Consider the following 18612-nt stretch of genomic DNA (forward strand, 5'->3'; position numbering starts at 1 on the left):
TAGAACGGCTATTACATGCAGACTCCGATGATGAAATAGGGGAGTTTGACGTAATTTTGTCTGGCGATGAGGAAACTGACGGGGAACCGGAAATAAATAACGAGGAGTCGGATCTTATTGAATGCGATAGTGACAGTCAAGGCACTTCTGTGGAGCAGGAACAGCAAGAGTCTATGGATGGTGGAAATCTATTTTATAAATCTAAAGACGGTACCGAGTGGTCTAAAGTTCCCTATCTTTAGACACGCAGAGGAGCTAAAGATATAATAAAGAATAAACAAGGTCTTACTCCGTATAGTTCAAACTTTACCACTGAAATTGAAGCTTTTTTACTGTTCATGTCAGACAATATATTGAATATATTAGTAGGTCAAACGAATAGAAAAGCTGAAGAGGCAAGTTTCCTTTTTCATTGACCTTATTTAAAATTTTAATTAATATTATTTATTAGTATTATTAGTTTTCTTTATTTTACTGTTACTTATTAAGAATTATTTTGTTATAGGTAATAAGACAATGGAATGAAAAATATTCACATAAATTGCAACGAACTTGGCAGCTTACCGATTCTACGGAAATCAAGGCGTACCTAGGAATCCTGCTGATCCAAGGAGCGCTTCAAGCAACCAAGGAGCCCCAAAAAATGTTATGGTGTACAGATAAGAAATATGTCAGGCCTATTATTCCGGCAAGTATGTCACGTAATCGATTTCAGTTGCTTACAGCATTTATTCGATTTGACGACTTTTCTACTAGACCTCAGCGTAAGATAAACGATAAATTGGCGCCAATTAAAGAAATTTTTGATTTGTTTGTTCAGAATTGTATCATGGCCTATTCACCTGGATCACATGTTACTATAGATGAGCAACTTGTTTCCTTCAGAGGGAGATGTCCTTTTCAAGTTTACATGAAAAGTAAGCCCGATAAATATGGCCTTAAAATTTGGGCAATGGCAGATAGTAAAAATTCGTACAGTATAAATTTACAGGTTTATCTTGGTAAAATAAATAACAAACCAGAAAAAAATCAGGGTGAGAGAGTGCTTCTGGATCTTGTTGAACCCCTTGGCACTGGATATGGAGTAACCAGTGATAATTTTTTTACAAGTCTACCACTGGCAGATAAGCTTGCTGAAAAAAAAACTTACCTCAAAAAAAAAATAAGTCATACATTCCAAACGAGTTGCAACTCAAATTATTTAGGCCTGAATTTTCTAGTATGTTTGCATTCACAAAAGAACATACTATTATGTCTTATACACCTAGCAAAGGCAAAGCAGTTATTTTATTGTCTACGGAACAATTATTAGATATTGCGGCACTAAACTCTTTTATTTTATGGGACATCAAGTATCCAAAAATCAAAAAATCTAAGGACGACCGACGATATTTTTTGCTTTAGTTAGAAGAATCTTTGATAAAAGAATATATTGTACGAAGATATAATAACTCAGGACGCTTGAGCAAGACGCTAAGGCAGTATATGCGCGATGTTGTTCCAGACTTGGCGTCTCCTCCAGTTGAAAACCAAAATGAAAGACTTAAAAGTGGACGTTGTTTATCTCTGTGATCGAAATACAGATCGCAAATCTAACTTGCAAGGAGTGTCAAAATTTTGTATGCGCGGAACACCATGTAAAAGAAGTGAAGTGTGTTAAGTGCAAAAAAAATTAACTATGTTTTTTTTGATAATTTAATTAGTTACAAGTTTATTTTATGTATTTGTATAATTAAAAACATGTAAATGTATCAGTAGTATCATTTTTATGATGGGGTACAAATGCACTCCACTTGGGACTTTACGTAACTTTTCTAACGTGGGAAGACGAAGGTTAATGAAGGATTACCTTGATTGTGGACGCACATTAGTTAATAATTATTACAATAATATTGAATTAGAAAATATTTTGCTACAAAGAAAAACTCACAACGTAGGAACGTTGAGAAAATATGTAAAAGGTGTTCCAAAGGATATTTTTGACGAAAACAAAATGAAAAAGGGTGATATTAAAGGAAAAGAAATTAATGACATGGTTGTCATTAATTCGTGGAAAACTGGAAAGATAAGCGATCTGTAAGGTTTATAACTACTAGGCATACACTTAATATTATAGACACCAATAAAAAAAATCGTAAAGGTCAGAATATTTACAAGCCAGAAGCAATTTTATATTACAACAGATCGATGGGCTTCTTAATTTTCAGTTTTGCGTAGATCCATCAGATGGTACCATAAGGTGGCATTCCAATATCTATTAGGAACGTCTGTAATTAATAACAAAACACTTATTAAAACAAATAACTGAAAAAACAAAGGATAACAGAAAAAAGAAAAAACGTTGTACTGGATGTTACGATAAAGAATGCGCCGTCGTTAAACATTCCAAATTGGCATCAAAAAAAGCAAAACTGCTATCCATTTTCTGCAGCGAATATCCAAATTCACCGGCATTATGTTTGGAATGTTTCCAAGAATGACACTAAGTTTACGTTTATTAATTTTGTGTTAATAATTAATATTAATAATGTTAAGGCTTTTTAATTAATAATTATACATTTTGTGAATTTATGTTGTCTTGTGTTAGTAATTAATATTAATGTTACGTTTATCAGTTATTAATTATTTATTTTATGTTTTGTTTGTGAGTTTTATTTAATATAAAAGGCATAAAATGCACATTTTACCGTTGTTTTATTAAAATGTTTATAACTTCACTAATATGAATCATCGGTGATAATTGGTTAAAATAAACGTTGCTTGGTTCATTTGTATCCCGTTGCTGCAGCTGTAAGTTTGCCTACTCTTAAATACCAGCAACATTTATTACTCATTAAATTTTGTAATGCGGTATGTCACTGGTGATACACATAAGTGAACCAATATGTTGGATCACCGGTGATACATATGGCATAGGTTAGTAGACATCCTAAAAAGGGTCTGGTAGCCAAAGTGTTAAACGAAAATTGAAGATATTCCCAAGAAAATGCTTATAAGACACGTTGTCCTAACAGTATGCATTGGCTTGAGCAAGAAAAATAAAAAAGTTATTTATTTCGTTGGGATCTAAGAGAAAATCTTAAATTAATGTTTTATTTTATTTATAAAAAATGAATTACCAAACTCCAACCTCTTCATCCTCCAAACCTTAGTCAAAATATTTTTTTTTAATTTTTGCAAATATTCTATTCCGTTTGATTTATTAAACATACGTAGAGCATATCATTTTATGGTAAAACATATTAGAAGGATGTAACATAACCTTACTTAATACTACAAATGCTTAAATACTTAAATTTATTGTACTTATTTGCATTACTCTTGTGAGTTCTTCAATTTATTAATCTAGGTTTTGAAAAATGTGGTAAATGGGTTCTGAAAATTTAACAAATTTGTATTAAGATCCTCTATACAGAAAACTTAATCTACAGCTGGGTAAAGCTATATACCCATTAGGCAAAATATTGGTTTTAAATTTAAAGGTACTTAAATGTAATAAAGATAAAAAAAAAATTCAAATTTCGAAAAAACAATTTCAATGTCTAGGCAAAAATGTCATCTTTAAATCTTTAAAACTATTAAGATACTAAGTCGAAATTTTAAAATTTTAGGGTAAAACTTTGAGATGTTAAGAAAAAAATTTAACATTTTGAGTTCATGGAACGTAATAAATAATAACAAAAAATATCAAATTTCCAGCAGCAGAAGCCTAATTTTGGGGGCAAAATATCCATTTTAAAAATAGTGATAGTTATACAGGGTGTGCCGTAATTAATTGAACATAGGTTAATGTAGGATACCTGACATGAAAATAAACCGTTTCTGCTCAATATCGCTTAGCAAAATGTTATTGGTTGTCGTTCTACAGGGTGTTAAAACTAATTTTTATACACGGTCTACTTTTTGGAGATCAAAGAAGTATTTCTTTTTTGACTAGAATTAAATGCTGTTTGATTATTTTCACTCGTAAATGTGCGTACAGGTAGGTCAAAAAAGTTATGACCATTTTAATCACTCAATGTTGTTGTATGTGACGCCATCTAGTGGCAATAGCGAAATAGATATCATATTTGTGTTCCTCATCCCAAATAATAAGAGTACGCCAAATTTTAGGTTAATCTGTCCAGTAAATTCCAAAATATTTTAATAAATGTTTGGTAAAAAAATAGTTTTAACACCCTATAGAACGACAACCAATAACATTTTGCTAAGCGATATTGAGCAGAAACGGTTTATTTTTATGTCAGGTATCCTACATCAACCCTATGTCCAATTAATTACGGGACACCCTGTAGAGTGTTAAAAATTTATAACCATAAGACAATAGGCCTTACTCTTAAATTTTAAGCATTTTTAAATTTAAACAGTAAAATTTCGCGATGGTTAGACAAGAATCTTTTTCTAGAAAAGAAAATTTTGAATTATTAAAGGCAGTAATAACATAAACATTTTCAAATTTCAAGAAAATATTTTAAATTTCGTGGTAATAATATCTTGAAATTTTAAAATATCTTTTTCTAATAATAATAAGCCGACATTTTAAAATTTTAAATAAAATATGAAATAAAGGTAAAATTTTTTACCAAAATAATTTAAAATTGAAAACATACCAGATTTAAATGTCCAGGTCAGAATTTGAAATTTAAATGTCAGGTTATTTGATCGAAATGTTGAAACGATTGGATAAAATAAAAGCTAAATATCAAAAAAAAGGGTAAAATTTCGAGACGGAAAAAAAAAGAATTCCGAGATGTTTAAACGCAACTTTAACACGTTCGCTGCCAACTCGGTCTATACGACCAAAAATTTATTAGTTTTATTCGCCACCATGGTTTATAAAACTGAGAAGAATATTTGTCACGTTCGCTAACGCTATCTATAGCACCAAGCAAAATATTCAATATTCCTATGCCAACTGTTTTATTTTATATTGGTTTAGGGCTAGTGATAGACCGAGTTAACGCCTGAGTATAGCTGGAACATAGTTTATTTAAAATATGACAAACTCGAGATGATCTTATTATTTTGCATATTTGATTTCTAGATATGGAAGATTAGAGAAACAAGAATATTTTACTTAATATATATGTTTCTTTTTTAAATAATCTGGAACAAAAACCAGTAGTTTACAATAATAATATATGAACAAACGTAATAAAAAAATCTATCTATGGATTTAAAAATCTATGAACTTTATTGAATCATTTGAAGCAGAAAAATGATTCACCATCACAGCCTTTACAATAAAAACGTACTCCAGTAAGTTTTCGTGCTTCGTTTCATTCTTTTTTGGTTCTAAGTTTTTTATAGCATTTACTGCAAGGTCTTCGTTTTTTTTATAGTCACTTTTGTTCATTCGTGCTTTTGGCGTTTTCTTTTTGGAGTAATCTCTGCATCTGGTTTCTCTCAAGGATCCTGGCTTCACATAACTTATATTTGACAGCTTCTCAAAACTGGAAGTAAGGGAACTGTGACATCCACACTTTCCTTATACATAATCCATGCATTGACCATCACAGTATTCATCATCATCTCCACGGCTAACTTACGGTACCATTTAAAAGTTCTACGCAAAGGCATCTGGTAAGCTGTCATTTGATCAGATATATCGACCGACGACTTTTCTGCATTATATTCTACAATGGCTTCAGACTTCGTTACAGTTTTTTTGTGTCTGCGATTTGTCGTATCTACTGTTGTGTTGCTATGTTTTGTAAGAAGAACTAAAACGTTGCATTTATTATTTCATAAAATTACTGTGACATCATCGTCGTTTTTGAGAAAGGCTATTTCTCCAGATTTAAGTTTTTGTTTACCAGATCTTTTGGAAGGCCTCGTCTGTTTTTACCCAATGTCCCTATCAAATACGTTTGCCTATCTAACAATGTTTCAAGTTGTAGGTATAGCCTATTTTGCTGCACAACTTAAATACTTGGATTCCATACGCATTATCAATCTACCCCTAAATGGAATAAAAGATTCATCAATGCAACAAGTTTTGTAAGGTTTATATGATGATTTAAAATGTTTAACTATTTTGTTCAAAATTTTAACTTTTGTTAATCAAAGGTTAAATCTTGTGGAGCCTGTAATTTTCTGGATTATCCTGATTATCTGCAAAGTGCCATATGCGTAGTAACAGCTCAAATCTCATACGTGTCATAACTTTGAGAGCCATAGATTTTCCGCTTAGTAGGCTTGTATATTAAGCATTTTTACAATAACCATATAAGAAAGCAAGCCAAAAACTTTCTTGGTTTTCATTTTTGTTTTTGGGTAATCAGTTATGTAACCTCGATTTGCTTCTTATATTTGCCTCATTTGTAATAACTTGCATGGCTTAAAGATTCATTAAGTCAGCAATGAATTGGAAAAAAATATTATCAACCAGAAAAAAATAGAACAATTTAAGAGGCTCTTCGCACAAAAGCTGATGGAGTTCAGTACCAGTTGGTTTTGTGTAATAAAACTGGTTGTCTACCTACTGGAATTCCATATACTATTATCAGCTATCAACTACTCCATATCATATTATCAGCTAAATCGCCTTCTGTATCTGTGTTTTATGTAGGCACAAAGGCAGGCAGCACTACTTCCTGGCAGTGGAGAATTTGTGCCAGAATTAGCAGATAAATAGAGAGCTGGTGGAAATTATATCGGAACTTCTAGATGATTCATTATCAGTGGGTTCATAGTTTCTATCTGCTATACTATCGTCTAAGAAAATTAACCCATAAGGGTGTATAAGACCTTCGCAGTCCAGTTATTTTCAGAAGTTAACTCAGTTTAGGTTGACTAACTCAAATTTTAAACATGTTTTAGATATCATAATAGAGTTGTAAACAAATCAAAAAATTTAAAGATAAGTATAAAACAGGCGCTAGTGACATAATAGCAAATTTTTCTTGGCAGTCAACGTATTAAGAAACAACAAAAAATTGTCGAATTTCAAAAAAATATTTTCAATTTTTAAAATAGATTCAATTTTTTAAATATTAAGTCAAAATTTCAAGATTTAGGGCTAAAATTTTAAGATTGTTTAAAGAAATTTTAAAATTTCGGGGCAATACGCTTAATAGCGAAATTTCGGTAATAATTCAAAATGTTGGGGCAAAATTTAGGCCGAGATAGTAAAACAAAACCTTAGATTTTAGAAATAACTTGAAATTTTAAAATATAGAAATGATTTGCTGTAATTTTGACATGATAAGTCGAAATTTCGACGTTTAAATGATATATGGTTAAATAAAATTTTAAAATTTTGGGATAAAAATTTAAGACCAAGATAAAAGGTCAAAATGTCATAATTGAAAGAATGTAAAAAGTGTACATTTCGAGTTATCTAAATGCAATAATTAATAAAAATTGGTAAATATCGCAAAAATGTTAGATTTTTGGATAAAATATTGGTTTTAAATTTTAAAGTAATCGCTTATACTTATAAAATTTTAAGAGAATAAGTCAGAATTTAAACATTTTAGGGTTAAATTTCAAGATGGTTTAAGAAAAATCTAATATTTGGAGGTACTTAAAGGCAGTTATAATTAAAAAAAATGTTAAATTTTTAGAAAAAAAAAATCAAATTATTAAAGCAAATTGTATTGTATTGTATATTGTATCTATTATTGTTTAAAAATGTTGAGGTTATAAATTAAAATTGTAAAATATCACGATAGGTCAAAATTAAACAATTTTTTTGGTATAAATTCGAGATGGTTATATAATAATTTCGAGTTATTTAAGCTCAGTATTTACAAAATTTTTAAATTTCGATGTAATGACCTAAAAACTTTGGAAATGTCGATAAAACAGGTCAATATTTTAAAACTTTAGCGCAAAATTTTGAGATGGCTAGAAACAAGTCTAAAATTTCGAGGTACTTAAACCCAATTTTTGGGGTAAAAAATATTTAATTTAAATTTTGTAATTAAATTTTTTTTTAATATCATGATATTTAAGAAAATTAAACTGGAAAATATAGTATAATTTTTTTATAACTAAAATGTCAAATTTTACACTGAAGTAAGTTATATTTAATTTTATATTAAATATTTTAGTGTAAAATTTTACATTACTAGTAAAAAAATTTCAAATTTTTATAAAAGTTCAGAATGCAAATTTTCGAGATTTTAAAGCGAAATTTTAAATATTGAAATGATTAGGTAAAACTTGGACATGATAAATCAAAATTTCAAAATGTCGAGCCCATATGCTTAGTAGCAAAAAATATTTAAATTTCGATAATACACTACTTAAAATAATTATTGCCCTTTATTTTAAGTGTTTAATTTGACGAAAACTAAAAAGAAAAATCAACTATTCTTTCTATAACAAAGAAAGCTCCCAATAAAATAAAATAAATTCATATTTAGTATGGCTGCATTTTGTTTTTATAACTGCGCTGTAAGGTCTTTGCTTACTTATAATTAGATTATAGATATACTCTTTAGAATTATCATTCCATTCTTCTGTAAGCGCTTCAGACAACTGTTTCAGGGTATCTAGTGAAGTCTTGCGATTTAGCTTGCCAATCCATTACATAAATAGCCGCATCTTGCAACAACCTCCCTACTATGCAAGCTGTGTGTGGTCGAGCTATATCAAGCATTAATATTACCAACAAATGATGCAAAAGGGATAACATACTCTTGCAAAAGTCGGTAATATATTTTTTAGCATTTAACCTTGTTGAAAGATATGGAGATCAGTACGAGCACACAAACCATAACACCTTCTCCAGCAAGAGTATCTAACTGATGAATATTGGGTTGTTGGAATCTGGTTTTAGGTCTTATACTTTTACTTATTGAGAGAGTAAATCTTTATTCGTTAGAGAATAATACAGCCCTCCAGTCATCAGCGGTCTAATTGATGTTTTCTCTGGAAAATGGTAATCTGGCACCACGGTGTTGCCTGCTAAGCCGTGGACCAGTTGCTATTCTTCTTAATCCTAAATTATTTTCTCTCAGTCTGTTTCTAACTGCCTGATCGTTAATCTTTATCTGATGAGCTCGTGTCAGCTGATTTTGTAAGTTTCTAGCTGTTGTTGGACGTTTTTTCAAAGTTTGCAAGTGCAAAAATCTATCATGTGCCTCTGTTATTGACCTGGATGTCTGGTGAACGCTAGAGTACTCCTGTGTCGTATTAAGAACCTACTTATTGATTATTGGACTATATGTAGAATACGTGCAATTTTATTAATTTATAATGTATAGCATTTTGCAGTGAAAAAGAAAGAAGATCCCAAGAAACATGGCAGACCCCGCTTGCACTTATTAAAATTAATTAAATTTACCGATGAAACTGATTGGCCTTTTTAGTTTAACAGGAAATGACCGTGGCTATTGAAAACAAGAAATAATCTGCACGAATGCGCCATGTTTATGTTAAATAAAATAAATTGCATGTGTTCCGGTATATTATATTGTTAGGAGATCATCTTTAAAAATATAATTGTTAATAATCTATTAATTATGATTATAAAGCTTACTATAACAATGTGATTAACGTAATTATGTTTATTGAAGGTTTATTATAAAGGATTCCGGTTTAAATTCAAAAATTTCGATCGTTCGTTAAGGTGATGTGAACATAAATCTCCGAAACGAATTTTTGACGGTTAAAGATCCGAATCTCGTCGACGACGTGCCTGCCGCTGCTTTTGGGCAAATCTGGTTTAAAAAAATGGAAAAAGCGACTTACGGTAGCCAATTATTTAAATAAGAAGCGGCTAATTGAACCGATCGGGCAGCGGTTTTTTCAGTTTTATCATAATTTATTGACATATATTAAGTGTACTTTCGGTTTGAGCAGTTCTCCTCTGTTTGTTCATTAGTCTTCTTTTGCTTTTGTTTTTGTTAATTTTATCATTGGATACGTCCGAATTGGTCTGGTCATTATATATACACGAGTCATTTAGTCTTGGTTTTTGTAAAGAGTGGTCCACTTTCAAGCTTTATCAATGGGAGCTTGATAACCGTACCAAGTTTCGGTTAAATTATGATGTAATTTGATGTTTATTATTACCCTATTTAGCAATTTTGAGTCTAAAATATGTTTTGTAAAAAAAAGCGCGTGCAAGCCAATCGAAAATAACAGAGTAAAACACTATAACACAAGTAACAAAATAACTCTCCTCATACATTCAACTCCAGGGCTTGACGGGGTAATTATATAGATGGCTCATCATTGGGGTGGCTTTTTTCTTTTGTGGATTAGGTAGTCGATGGCAACATTATTTCTACTCGTATATTCTGATTAGGCGAATTATTTTTTCGTTCCAAGCTTTGGATGGTTGTGGATGATCTAACTCGCAGTTTATCCAGTCTACCCAATTTGATGTCCATCAGTGAATGAAGTTGAGTGTGGGCAGGACAGGGTGGTTTTCTTTTAAATAATGGATATATAATGGATAATGGATAATAACGGAACTACCTCTTGATTGCGTGTGTTTTGACAATCGACGGGTACCATTAAAATAAAAGAATCAATAAATTTTATAGATTGGTCTTAATTTTGACGTTCTACAGGCTGGGTTCCTTCATTGGGTTTAATGACTGCATATTTGTTTCAAGAGTCCAGCTGATTAAATATATTGGTTTTGAGATCTTGACCTCTAATTGTTGATAGGTACTTTAACTTTTATTTTCTAGTAGTTGGATGACACAGGAGCTGTCTGGTGTTATTTCTCGTAGATCAATTTTCACGCACAAGATTTTTCCATAAATCTGTTGATACCTACTTCCTCGGTTGGAGAAGTAAATTCATTTAGAAATATGTTTTTAAGTATTGTATTGATATTGTAAACATAATGTTTTCTATACATACAGGGTGTTTCCGAACTATGGGATCAAACTTCTAAGGGTTGTTCAGTGCAACAGAAGAATCCATTTGAGTATAGGAACCCATGTCCGGAAATGCGTCACTACGCCACTACGGCCCTAAGACGCGTTAAAATTTATAAAAAATATTAATTACCTAAATAGGATCTGCTGCATTTATTTTTACCTTTTGTACATGATACCATAACAACAATTGTTTAAAATCAACGCTTATCAATTTCAATTCTCAATGTCATATTTAAAAATTTTATAGTTTACAACTTTTAAACATTTATTGCTAATGAAAACTTTACCAATCAAGAATTGGCGGATATGCATTTGGCATACGGAGCAACAAACTGCAATGCACGAGCAGCATCGCGGTTGTATCATGAACATTATCCCGAACAATAGCATCCTGGATACAAAAAGTTTATTGCGGTTCATCGGCGGCTCGCTGAGACAGGCATGTTAAGACCAAGATGCATGATATTGATGTTGCTCGAACCGTAAGAACGGTCGAATTTGAAGAAGAGGTGCTTCAGCGAGTTGCCGATGAACCATCAAATAGCACACGTGACGTCGCTAAGAATATGAATACGAGTAACGCTTCTGTCTGGCGGGTACTACACGAGCAACAACTCCATCCTTACCACTTCCAGAAAGTTCAAGGTATGACTGCAGCCGATTATCATCCTAGAGTTCAATTTTGTCGATGGCTTCTGGATCACATCATTGCACAACCAAATTTTTACGATATGTTTTGTGGACCGATGAAGCCTCTTTCACAAGAGACGGTATTTTTAATAGTAGGAATAGCCATGTTTGGGACGAAGAAAATCCTTATGCAATTTTTCCAAGAAAACATTAGAATCGTTGGTCTGTCAACGTATGGGCAGGCATTATTGATGATTATTTAATTGGGCCATACCCTTTACCGGAACGGTTAACAGGACTTATTTATCTGCGTTTCTTGGAGGAAGTTCTCCCAGAACTCCTTGAAAATGTTCCACTAAATGTTAGACAGCAAATGTGGTTTCAGCATGATGGAGCGCCGGCTTACTTTGCTGTACAAGTACGCGAGTATTTGGCTCAGCGGTTTGGGCACCGTTGGATTGCCAGAGGTGGAGCAGTTTCTTGGCCTCCTAGGTCACCCGATTTAACGTCGCTCGATTTTTTCTTATGGGGACATGTAAAGTCTTTAGTCTACGAAACTCCAGTAGAATCAGAGCTAGACTTAATTGGACGAATAACAGCGGCATTTAAAATCATTCAAAACGAGGATCAAGTTTTTAGTGTAGTCCGCCGAAATCATGTGCGGCGTTTAAATCGGTGTATTGAGGTTGGAGGAAGACATTTTGAATAATTGTGATGGTATCATATACAAAAGGTAAAAATAAATGTATCAGATCCTATTTAGGTAATTAATATTGTTCTAAATTCATACGCATCTTAGGGCCGTAGTGGCGTAGTGACACATTTCCGGACATGGGTTCCTATACTCAAATGGATACTGTTGCACTGAACAACCCCTAGAAGTTTGATCCCATAGTTCTGAAACACCCTGTATAAAATCCAACAACGAATTATTACTTCTAGGCAACCTAGTTAGCTTTGTTTTAGACTTAACATTTACAAAATGGCCTATAAGTAAATTAATATTTTGTAAAAATATTATTTTACCTTTTCGATAAGTTGAAGGATAACGGCCGGGAGTTCCACGAAAAAGTAGCACATTGTCGCGAAAATCGCATCCCGTTAACGTTAAAGATAACGAAGAAGCCTCGCAAAAGTACTCAAAATGGGATAGAGTATCAGTATCAGTACCATTCATGAATGAGGTAAAATATTTGGTAATGTAAACCATTTACTGTAATTTTTGCCATAAGCCATTACGATGCGTAGCAATCTAGCGTGAAAACTGGGGATGTTCCATCAAAATACTGCGATGGATGTACACTGTGATAGTAAAACCCATAATCAACTACGGGGCAGTGGTGTGGAATGACTTAACAAAGTTAAGCACAGTAATGCGTAAACTTGATAAAGCGCAAGGACTCGCATGCGTATGCATTACGTGCGTAGCACTGAACTACTGAAGGGTATAGTTGACCTAGAACCTCTTTATATGGTACGGAAAGCTGCTTAAAGGGCAATGTTTAGATTAGCCATGGATAGAACGAACAGCAAAAATGTTGATCAGGGAACCTGAACATTTCAAATAAAATCTATTCCCCTGTCCGATTTTCTCAGGGACGATATAACTAGGGGATATCGCTTTGTGAGGAATTTCACCACAAAAATTAATATCAAAAGTGACTGGAAAAACGAAAAAGTGACCTAGTCACTTAAATTGAATACCATCAAATGGTATTCGATTGGAATCATATGGATCGTTCAAAAACCAAAAAAGAAACAGGAACTAGAGTATTCCGATCTTGCACCAAATACTCGGTGTCACTGGGCGTCTTTCAAGCAGAAATATATGCTCTAGAAAGATATGCTCAATTAATCCTGGACAGACAGACAGTCTCTCAAGCAAAACATTGATATCTCCACCGAAAGCCAAGGCTATGCCGCTATATATTTCTACTGATAGGTCATCAGCTACTGATACTGTACTAAGCTACTGATGATTAGTTAGATCAGTAGAGCTAACATATCATCAGTTCTTAAATAGTAAGAGACTGTTTAGGAAACTATAGGGTTAGGGAAGGCAAAACAACGTACTTATATGAGATTTCAAAAATGGAGGGAACCAGAAACTTGATTCTCCGTCATTTCGGAATAATACCAGCTAAGCGGGCATCTTTCGGAACAGCGTTCTGCCGAGTATATTAGGAGCCGCATCGCCAATAATAATAAGTTGTCAGTTCAGTAAAGTAAAGTTCGAAATATTGGCGGAAAATTTAAATAGGTAAACATAAATACACAAAAATAAATATCTCTGGTAGTCGTAAGTCATCGTGCTTTCGTAGTAAAGTGTCTAAATAAATTAGTTAACTATTTTCGTTTGTTTTAATTCACACCTAACGAACGGAAAAAACGCTACAGTAATATGACCTTAAGCATGCTGTGTTTCTGTAAAGGTAAAAATTGTTAAATTATTTTTGGTATGTTATTCATATTCTCAATAAAAATATTATTTTATTATTTATTTTAATAATTTCTAATTTAAATATTTATTCACAGAGCAAAGTGTTTTTTTAATAACAAAATATCTAAACCAAGTTTTAAATTTTCTTGACTATGATTTAACATTTCCAACTTTTAAGACACGGAACTAGAATAAGGTGAAGGTTCGATTGCGACACTATCCAGTTAAATTCACGATGGATTTACATGAAATAGTACACTCTTAACTTGCGATTTTTACAAATAGTCCAATTACTCGAATTACTCTCGACCGATGGTTGGATTGCTAATAAATTGTACAAACAAAAGAATCAATAGAATATATTGACCTTTGACAATCCTACTAACGACTGTGCCAATTAAAAATCTATAACCCAAGAATTTTTTTTAAGTTATTTATTAATTTCGTAAAATACATTTAAACTTCAAGTGACCTTAAATGAACAGCATTATACAGGGTGTTTCAGAACTATGGGAACAAACTTCTGGGGGTTGTTCAGTGCAACAGAAGAATCCATTTGAGTATAGAAACCCATGTCCGGAAATGCGTCACTACGCCACTACGGCCCCGAGACGCGTTAAAATTTATAAAAAACAATAATTACCTAAATAGGACCTGCTGCATTTATTTTTACCTTTTGTACATGATACTATAACAACAATTGTTTAAAATCAACGCTTATCAATGTCAATTCTCAATGCCATGTTTAAAAATTTTATAGCTTACAACTTTTAAACATTTATTGCTAATGGAAAACTTTACCAATCAAGAATTGACGGATATGCATTTGGCATACGGAGCAACAAACTGCAATGCACGAGCAGCATCGCGGTTGTATCATGAACATTTTCCCGAACGACAGCATCCTGGATACAATCAGTTTATTGCGGTTCATCGGCGGCTCGCTGAGACAGGCATGTTTAAGACCAAGATGCATGATACTGGTGTTGCTCAAACCGTAAGAACGGTCGAATTTGAAGAAGAGGTACTTCAGCGAGAACCATCAAATAGCACACGTGGCGTCGCTAAGAATATGAATACGAGTAACGCTTCTGTCTGGCGGGTATAACACGAGCAACAACTCCATCCTAACCACTTCCAGAAAGCTCGAAAAAAAAGTTCTTAAATATTAAGGGAATAATTTTCAAGATATCAGAATTTTACATTTTTGAGGTAAAATGTTGAGATAGTCAGATCTTCTTCTTCCGCTGCTCTCCTTAATAGACGGACCATGTTTTCCTGATGGTGGTGTGAACTAGTTATCCTGCAATTCCTATTCCTACCCAATGTTTGATATTTTCTTTTCTTGATTTTTCCTTTTATTAATAGTTGGAGAAACTGGTACTTTTTATTGCGTACCAGGTAAACATTTTTCACTGCGTTTTATTCTGTCCAGCAAGTCCTCCTTACTTTTTCTTGGTGTTCGTGAGACTTTCAAGATTCTTAGATAGACATACATTTCAAATTTTTGTACTCTATTCATTGTGCTGACCTTCAGTATTCAGTCTTCCATACCATACAGGTACGGAACGTACGTAAAATTTTGTTTAAACATTAACCTTCGTCTTCCCGGGTGGGGTACAAATGTACCCCATACATCTCTTTTCTTGCATATTTACCCAAAAAAAGCTTAATTTTTGTGAAGAATGTTATTTTCTGTTAATAAAAGCTTTGTAAATATTTACTGCCTTATAAACCACATTTTTTTCTCGGTTTTTCAAAAATAAAGTTGTTTGAATAGCCTGGGGTACATTTATACCCCACGTGGGAATGCACGCCTACTGGCTTGGCGGTGCTTTGTACTTCGATCCGGCGCGCGCTGCTTCTAAAAATAGACCATTAGTTGATTAAAGTGATCGTTGCAGTGTGCGCAGACTTATTTACTGTTTTATTTATTTCAAAGCCATTGAAGTGTTTTGTTTTAGCAGTTAGTTTTGCGAGTTTTGTGGTATTTCGCTTTTTTAAAATTTAATCAAAAATGTCGAAAGGCCTTAGTGATGCCGAATTAGAACGACTATTATATAAAGACTCCGATGATGAAATAGGGGAATTTGACGTAATTTTGGCTGACGATGAGGAAAGTGACGGAGAACCGGAAATAAATGACGAGGAGTCGGATCATATTGAATGCGATAGTAACAGTCAAGGCACATCTGTGGAGCAGGAACAGCAAGAGTCTATAGACGGTGGAAATCTATTTTATAAATCTAAAGATGGTACCCAGTGGTCAAAAGTTCCCTATCCTCAGACACGCAGAGGAGCTAAAGATATAATAAAGAAAAAACAAGGTCTTACTCCGTATAGTTCAAGTATTACCACTGAAATTGAAGCTTTTTTACTATTCATGTCAGATAATATATTGAATATATTAGTAGTTCAAACGAATAGAAAAGCTGAAGAGGTAAGTTTCCTTTTTCATTGACCTTATTTAAAATTTTATTTGATATTATTTATTAGTATTATTAGTTTTCTTTATTTTACTGTAACTTGGGTAATAAGACAATGGAATGAAAAATATCCTGAAAAAAATCCTGCTGATCCAAGGAGCTTCAAGCAAACAAGGATATGGAGTAACCACTGATCATTTTTTTACAAGTCTACCACTGGCAGATAAGCTTGCTGAAAAAAACTTACCCTGTGTGGAACCCTCAGAAAAAATAAGTCATACATTCCAAACGAGTTGCAACCCAAATTATTTAGGACTGAATCTTCTAGTATGTTTGCATTCACAAAAGAACATACTATTGTGTCTTATACACCTAGTAAAGGCAAAGCAGTTATTTTATTGTCTACGCAACATCATGATGATACTGTTGCAGATGAAAAATATAAGAATAAACCTCATATTATACTTCATTATAATGATACAAAGGGTGCTGTAGACACCACAGATAAAATGGTAAAGCAATAGTCTGCTCGCAGAATTTGCAATCGATGGCCAATGGCAATTTTTGGCCAATTATTAGATATTGTGACACTAAGCTCTTTTATTTTATGGGACATCAAGTATCCAAAAATCTAAAGACGACCGACGATATTTTTTGCTTCAGTTATGAGAATCTTTGGTAAAAGAATATATTGTACGAAGATATAATAACTCAGGACGGTTGAGCAAGACGCTAAGGCAGTATATGCGTGATGTTGTTCCAGACTTGGCGTCTCCTCCAGTTGAAAACCAAAATGACAGACTTAAAAGTGGACGTTGTTATCTTTGTGATCGAAATAGAGATTGCAAATCTAGACAACTTTGCAAGGAGTGTCAAAATTTCGTATGCGCGGAACACCATGTAAAAGAAGTGAAGTGCGTTAATTGCAAAGAAAATTAACTATGTTTTTTTATAATTTGATTAGTTACAAGTTTATTTTATGTATTTGTATAATTATTTGTATATTTGTAACATGTAAATGTATCAGTAGTATCATTTTCATGATGGGGTACAAATGTACCCCACTTAAGACTTTACGTAACTTTTCTAACGTGGGAAGACGAAGGTTAATACTAAGGTCAAAGTCAGAGTTCGTAAAGACGTTTTTGATTCTCATAAATGAGCTTCTTGCTTTTTTCGTTCGGCATTTGGTTTTTTTCTTTTCTGAAGATTAGTCTTCATACAACCAAGTCCCCAAATAGTTAAACTTTTTTACTCGTGTCATATCCTTACTAGCGTTTGCTTTGAATAGAGGATGCCTTAAATAGATACATACATATATACACAATAAACTTATTTCAACTGTCTGGAATAAGTTAGAAATGGATCCGAGTCTGGAACAAACACATAACGATTTTAAGGTATAAATATTTTTTACATACAAACTGGTTTGGTCATGCCTTTGATCTATGGAAATCTCTACAGATCATTTCAAAGAAATTCAAAGCTCAACGAGAAATTCTTGGAGATATTTTGTATTTCATTCAGGCAGTTGGTTACTCGCATGCAGTAAGTTTAATTTCTATTTCTTCCAGCCAGCTCATTGTCGTGTCATGTTTCTTACATGATGTGGACATTATTCCTTATTATCTACAAAAATAATATCGTTTTTAGCTTTTCCCAGGCAGTTGGAGTTCAAATCACTTCCTGTTTCTTCCTTAAAGTCATATTGTAAGCTTTTGTGATTTAATATTTTTAGTGCAGAATTTCATATTTCAACCAAACAGTTGAAAAAAGAAAAAAGACAGTCTGTATCGACACTTATAACTTCGAAAATTTTTGAAATATCTCTGGTTTAAATGTGACAAAGTGTATCCGGAGATCGGTTTTTCACATCAAACTTTACTTGACAGATTTTCCATACGACCGCTTAATGTTCGACGTAAATCAGCTGATCTGCAGTTTTTATATAAATTGGTAAACCACTTGATCGACTCACCAGACTTGTTGGGAATGTTAAACTTTCACCTTCCAATGGTCTTAACAAGAAATCGTCCTACCTTTTACTCAACAAGAGCCAGAACTAATATTTCTAAATTTTCTCCCTTGCGCAGAGCTGGGGATATATACAGGGTGTCATTGAAATGGTGTAAAAAAATTCGGGGGGTGATAGTACTCCTAAAAATTTTAAAAAAAGTTCTCATAACTATAGGGCGGAAAATGCATATTAAGGGAGTTAGGGGCACTGAAAGGGTAAATTTAAAAAACAGTTTTTTAAAATTGTAGGCTT

At 32.8% G+C, this 18612-nt stretch overlaps 1 protein-coding gene across 1 annotated transcript; it reads left to right on the top strand.

Annotated features, from left to right (window-relative positions):
• Window positions 1-398: 398 nt before the first annotated feature.
• On the top strand, window positions 399-16867 carry LOC126739123 (piggyBac transposable element-derived protein 1-like). Its single transcript, XM_050444650.1, has 2 exons — window positions 399-1137; window positions 16579-16867. Exons 1-2 carry the CDS (start codon window positions 644-646, stop codon window positions 16865-16867), a joined length of 783 nt encoding a protein of 260 aa, XP_050300607.1. The 5' UTR covers window positions 399-643.
• The last annotated feature ends 1745 nt before the right edge of the window (window positions 16868-18612 follow it).

Source organism: Anthonomus grandis, chromosome 8 (assembly GCF_022605725.1).
Source record: "Anthonomus grandis grandis chromosome 8, icAntGran1.3, whole genome shotgun sequence".
Classification (NCBI taxonomy): Eukaryota; Metazoa; Arthropoda; class Insecta; order Coleoptera; family Curculionidae; genus Anthonomus; species Anthonomus grandis.

What these genes read in the sequence shown, in the direction of transcription:
- LOC126739123 (XM_050444650.1), top strand. Translation starts at nt 644, where the DNA reads ATGTTATGGTGTACAGATAAGAAATATGTCAGGCCTATTATTCCGGCA. An exon ending in CTGGCAGATAAGCTTGCTGA is followed by an intron (nt 1,138 to 16,578) that starts AAAAAAAACTTA and finishes ATAAGCTTGCTG; the next exon opens with AAAAAAACTTACCCTGTGTG.